General features: G+C 37.5%; 1 protein-coding gene across 1 annotated transcript; it reads left to right on the top strand.

The window, feature by feature from the left end:
- Window positions 1-294: 294 nt before the first annotated feature.
- On the top strand, window positions 295-5272 carry LOC115984154. The gene is made up of 2 exons (XM_031107077.1): window positions 295-366; window positions 4971-5272. The coding sequence occupies exons 1-2, from the start codon at window positions 296-298 to the stop codon at window positions 5224-5226; spliced, it is 327 nt and encodes a 108-aa protein (XP_030962937.1). The 5' UTR covers window position 295; the 3' UTR covers window positions 5227-5272.
- The last annotated feature ends 52 nt before the right edge of the window (window positions 5273-5324 follow it).

Below are 5324 nucleotides of genomic sequence, written 5' to 3'. Positions count from 1 at the left end.
GACCAACCGTACAGCTGACGCTTGCCCATCTTATGCTCTCATGCAACGTGGTCAATTGGAATTGAGTAATACTATTCTACCGCCACATTTTTTATAAATTGTTAGGATTTTCGAGATCACAGTTCGCTAGGGGAGCTTAGAATCACTTCTTTTGTGAATTTTCATTGCTATCTTGAATGTCTTTGCTTATATGCACTGTGAATATTTGATAATTTTATGAAACAATTATTCTTATTTATCTTTATGGCACAAAGAAAGCGGTTGATGTCCAAGTTCTTCTTAATTACAGGGAAAAATGTATCGGTCTGAGCTACGCCGTCAATGCTTGTCCCTCGTCCTTTTGCTTGTACTTGTCCCTCATCTTCTGTAAGTTTATTCAATACCCTTCTATGCTATCTTTTCTTATTTTTTATATGAGCGAACGATTTTTGTTAAGACATGGACCATAATACAACTCCAAACTCAACGTACAACTACAACAGACCAAACCCAAGTTCTAAAACAAAAGAAACAAGCTCATCAGTATTGCGCAGGAACTACAAGTTGCATCAGCTACAAAAAAGGTTCTAATTGGTGGATTTAAAATTTTGTATCTTGAACGTGTTATCCCCCATTGAAAGAACCTTATATTTCAGCAACCATAAGGTCTTTTAATCAAGCATAACCTCACATCCTTCATTCAATCATAATTTTAAGGGATAATTACACTTTACCCACCTGTGATTTGTCTCTAATTTGATGTGCCTACCCGTGGTTTAAATTTTGACACTTTATCCATCTGTGATTCCTACTATTAATGTGTCGTAACCTACCTCTCCCTCAGCTATTACTCTAACACAGAATATATAAAAAACGAAAACCCAAACAGATCAAAAAGTTAGGATTTTTGATTGGAAAAATCAAACCTAAGTCAACCACTATAAATATCATATTTTCCTTCTCTACATGTCTCTTTCCTCTCACCTATTCTTCTACAACATTCTCTCTCTCATCTCTTTGCTCTCTCTCTCTCTGATGGTGGAGTTAAGGAGGATATCGGCCACCACAGCGATGGGTTTCATTTTCCTTCGTTCTTGCTTCATGGGTTTCATTTTTTTTTTGGTGGTTTTGGTTGTGGGTTCATTTGATTTCCTTCATTCTTGCATCTATCTCGGTCTCAGCCTCCGTCTCGACGGTTTGGAGTAGATCCAGGAAGAGGGCTAGCGGTGGTTTAGAGAGAATGGAGCTCGATCTCGACCTCCGTCTCAGCCAAAATGGAGCTCGATCTTGGCCTCCGCCCGGTCCGTTGATGATTGCGAAATCCCTCTTCCTCTCTCTTTTTTGATTAACGATGGTGGTAGTGGGTTTGGTTACTTTGTTGGCGTGGATTTGTTGACTGGTCAATGGGTTTGGTGATTGATTGGTGGGGTGGATCTTTGGTTCGGTCTGCTGGGTGGTGGTGCTTTGATTGTGTTGGTCAGTGGTGGTGGGATTTGGGTTTGATTGTGTTTTCTTGGTTTGTTGTGATTGGTTTGTTGATCTGGGTTTGATCTGAGTTGGTTTGTTTACTAGGTTTATGGGTTTGATTTGCTAAGAATTTGATGTTGATTGTGTTAGAATTTGGAGAAGAACATGAAGAATTTGAAGAACCAGTTGTAAAATAAAGAACAAGTTGAAGAACATTAAGAAATGTTTTTTAATTATAAATTTTTAATTAAATTAAAAGAGAGAAAAAATTTGACAGATACCCATTTGATTGATAAATTCGAAGGAAACAAGAAGATAGAAAAATACCCTTATCTTCATTTGTCCTCTGAGCTTTGATTGATAAATTCAAAGGAAACAAGAAGACAGATACCCATTTTATTTTTTTAATGTAATGGCTGAAGACAGAAACCCTAACTTTTTGATCTGTTTCCCTAATTTCAATATAAGCAATCTTCTCTCTCTCTCTCTCTCTCTCTCTCTCTCTCTCTCTCTCTCTCTCTCTCTCTCTCTCTCTCTCTCTCTCTCTCTCTCTCTCTCTCTCTCTCTCTCTCTCTCTCTCTCAATGAACTGTTTTCACAGCTACATGGATCCATTGTGAGAAGAAGAATACACTATCCAATATGAGATACATATCGGCATGTGAGAAATATTAGCTTTTCTTTACCTAAAAAGTAATGTTTGGAACACATAAAATGGTAAAATTTGTGTCACAACTCGTCACTTGGTGAGTCTTGAGTGGTAAAAGTATGTCTCCACATAGATCCACTAACACACCTCTATCACCCATAACTCATGCGAGTTGTGACACAAAGTTGTGCTATTTTATGAGTTCATAATATTACTCTTATCTAAATAAAATAATCTTTTATAATATGATTAGTGGTCTATTAAAGATGTACTATTTTATTTATTTCTAGCATTACTCTTATCTAAATAAAAGAATATTTTATAATATGGTAAGAAGCATGGTTTTGAAACTCGGACCGAACCGTACAGTCTGATTGGAAAAACCATGAACCTCTTAGTTTTGTGGTTTTTTTAGCTTCAAGAATCGTTCTATGGGAAAAAAGCATGAACCCGTGCAAACCGTGGTTGGACCATATGGTTCTAAGAACCATGACCGGTTTTTGAGATTCAGACGATTTCTTTTTGTTTCAGCTTTTTCAGTGGGTAGATCAATGTTTTGAATATAGTTCCGTTTCGGCCGGGTCGAAATGTGAATGTTGAAAATTTTTCATACCATGAGAGTGAAATCTTGGGGAAGAAGGGAGATGGGAGAAAAAAAATAAAAGAAAAAATTGATAAAAAGGAAACTTTGAACCTAGATCTGCCACAGGAAATGCAAGCTTGAGAACTGAAAAGGACAAATCGAAGGTGATAACAACTGGTGGGAGTTACAGTGCTACAGAAGGAAGAAGGAAACAAACAAGAGGAAGAAGTAAAAATAATGAGTGAATGAATGTGTGGTGGGTGTTTGGAGAGAGAGAAGAAAATGTAAATAAAATAAAGGTTGTTTGGCTTTGATGAGAAGTTGATGTGACAATTAGCAGGTATGAGGGAGGGAATACAGGATGAAATAAAAAGAGGGAAAGATTTTGTTTTGGATTTGGGTTTAAGCTTAACTTTTAGTTGGGTTTGGGTTTAAGCGTTGCTTATGGTCTATTTAAATCAACTCAAAATTAAAATATAAACTAACAAAGATAATTATTTTATTATTATAATACTAGGATTTAATGTTTCTTAAAGTTATGATATAGAAAATACATTTGAAAGATAGATTTCTTTGTTTTTATAAAGAAAAGATAGATTTCTTTGTTTTTATAAAGAAATAATAGATCTCTATATTTAATTGCACTATTTTAGTTAATTTTTTTAATATTTGTACAAATTTAATATAATTATTTATATTTTAAATAATTATTAAATTAATTATGACGTTATCACGGTTCGATTTCGGTTCAATGTCGGTTCGATCTCAAACACCTTGAACCTTTTCTTTTTACTGTTCAATGAATAGTCCAGATTTCAAAACAATGATAAGAAGGAACATCAGATCATAGTTATATCTTTTTTAATCTATCATATAGTTGGCCTATTCAACAAAAGTTAATTTCCTCAAAAAAAAAAAAAATTAAAATTACTTTTGTATTATATCTTTCCACTATACCCAGCGAGTCCATATCTAAGAGCATTTTAGCATAAATGCACCAAATAACCACTACATCAGAAAATGTCAAAAGGGAGTATTGCAAAAATATTTAGAATTGTGTTACAGTACAATTCTAAAGGTAGAATAGTACTGTAGCACAATTCTAAAACTTATAATATTTTTCTATTCCCCATTTTCTGACTCTCTCTCTCTCATGTTGTTTCTCTTCTCATTCCTCTCTCCACAACGGCTCTCTCATCACGTCTCTCTCTCATCATGTCTCTCTCTCACGGTGGGCTTTTCTGGCGTGGGTCATGGGTCCGGCGTGGAGGTGAGACTGGGAAGTCAGATCGGCGTGGTATGGTGGCGATTTCTAGGTATTTTTGGGTACGTTTTCTGGGTTCATGGGTATGCGGCGGCGTGGTATGGTGGTTTGCGGCGGCGTGTTCATGGGTTTCCAGTGTGGTTTGCAGCGGCGAGATCGGTTTGTAGCTGGGTTTGTGTAAATTTTGACTTGATTTTTTTTTGTGGGTCATCTTGTGGATTCGGAATTTGCTATTGGTTTGATTTGATTTTGGGATGGATTTTTTTTGTGGGTTCATGGTGGTGGAGTTGGGGGTTGCCGTGGTGGTGGTGGTGGTGGTGGTGGAAGGGGGTGGGGTTTTTATTATGGGTCATATGTGGGTTTATGGTGGTGAAGGTGAGGGGGGTTGCCGTGGTGATGGTGGTGGCCATGGGTTTCGGGGCTGAGGTTTCTGGGTTGCCGTGGGGTGGTGGTGGTGGTGGAAGGGGGTGGGGTTTTTATTATGTGGGTCATGGTGGTGCCTGTGGTGGTGGTGGTGGCCATGGGTTTCGGGCTGAGGTTTCTGGGGTTGCCGGGGTGGGGTTTTTTTATGGGTCATATGTGGGTTCATGGTGGTGAAGGTGGGGGGTTGCCGTGGTGATGGTGGTGGCCATGGGTTTCGAGGCTGAGGTTTCTGGGGTTGCCGTGAGGTTTCTGGGGTTTATTTGGAAGAGAGCTGAAAATGAAAGAGAGGAGAGAGATGAGAGAGAAAAGATATAATTTTGATATATATTATTTTATTTTATAAATATATTATTTTAATGAGTAAAAGAGGAAAATAGAAGTTTGAGATGTGGAGGTATTGTAAAATATGATGGTATAATAATAAAGTGAGTTTTTAGAATGGTAAAATAAAGTGGCATTAACATTTTCCAATGCTAATGCTCTAACAGATTTAGTTAAAAAAATTTCTAAAGGTCTTTTTTATATATAGCAAACAATCTCTCTCTATTTAACATTTTTTTTTGGCGTGTGCTTTATAGTAATATTGTTTTTTTTTTTTTCCTTTAGATCTGATGCTCGGCCTCTGAATCCAAGCATGAAGGTGGAGGGGAAGAAGAAGCAATCCTTATCCAATTCAACTTTTGAGGCACCGGTCGAGATTCCCGCTGGAGGTCCGCCAGCTATGTATTCCCCTCCTTCCCACATTGGAAACCATGAGATGGGTAGTGCTGGTCAGAGGAGGGTTCATGGTGGTGAATATCTTCCACTTGATAAAGGTCCAGTCCCACCTTCTGCCCCCAACCCAACCACACACGGGCCATGATTCTATTTGCAACTTTGAGATGAGTAGTGCTGGTCAGAGGGTTTATGGTGCTTTATGGTAACATATGTACTTTTTTTTTTTTTTTTTTTTTAAGTAAC

This window comes from Quercus lobata, chromosome 4 (assembly GCF_001633185.2).
Source record: "Quercus lobata isolate SW786 chromosome 4, ValleyOak3.0 Primary Assembly, whole genome shotgun sequence".
NCBI lineage: Eukaryota > Viridiplantae > Streptophyta > Magnoliopsida > Fagales > Fagaceae > Quercus > Quercus lobata.
Note: the sequence above shows the minus strand (reverse complement) of the source record. Positions and strands in the feature narration are given on the sequence as shown.

Excerpts from the sequence above, each read along its gene's own strand:
- LOC115984154 (XM_031107077.1), top strand. The coding sequence starts at position 296 with ATGTATCGGTCTGAGCTACGCCGTCAATGCTTGTCCCTCGTCCTTTTG. Across the intron at positions 367-4,970 it reads GTACTTGTCCCTCATCTTCT|ATCTGATGCTCGGCCTCTGA; the intron begins GTAAGTTTATTC and ends TTTTTCCTTTAG.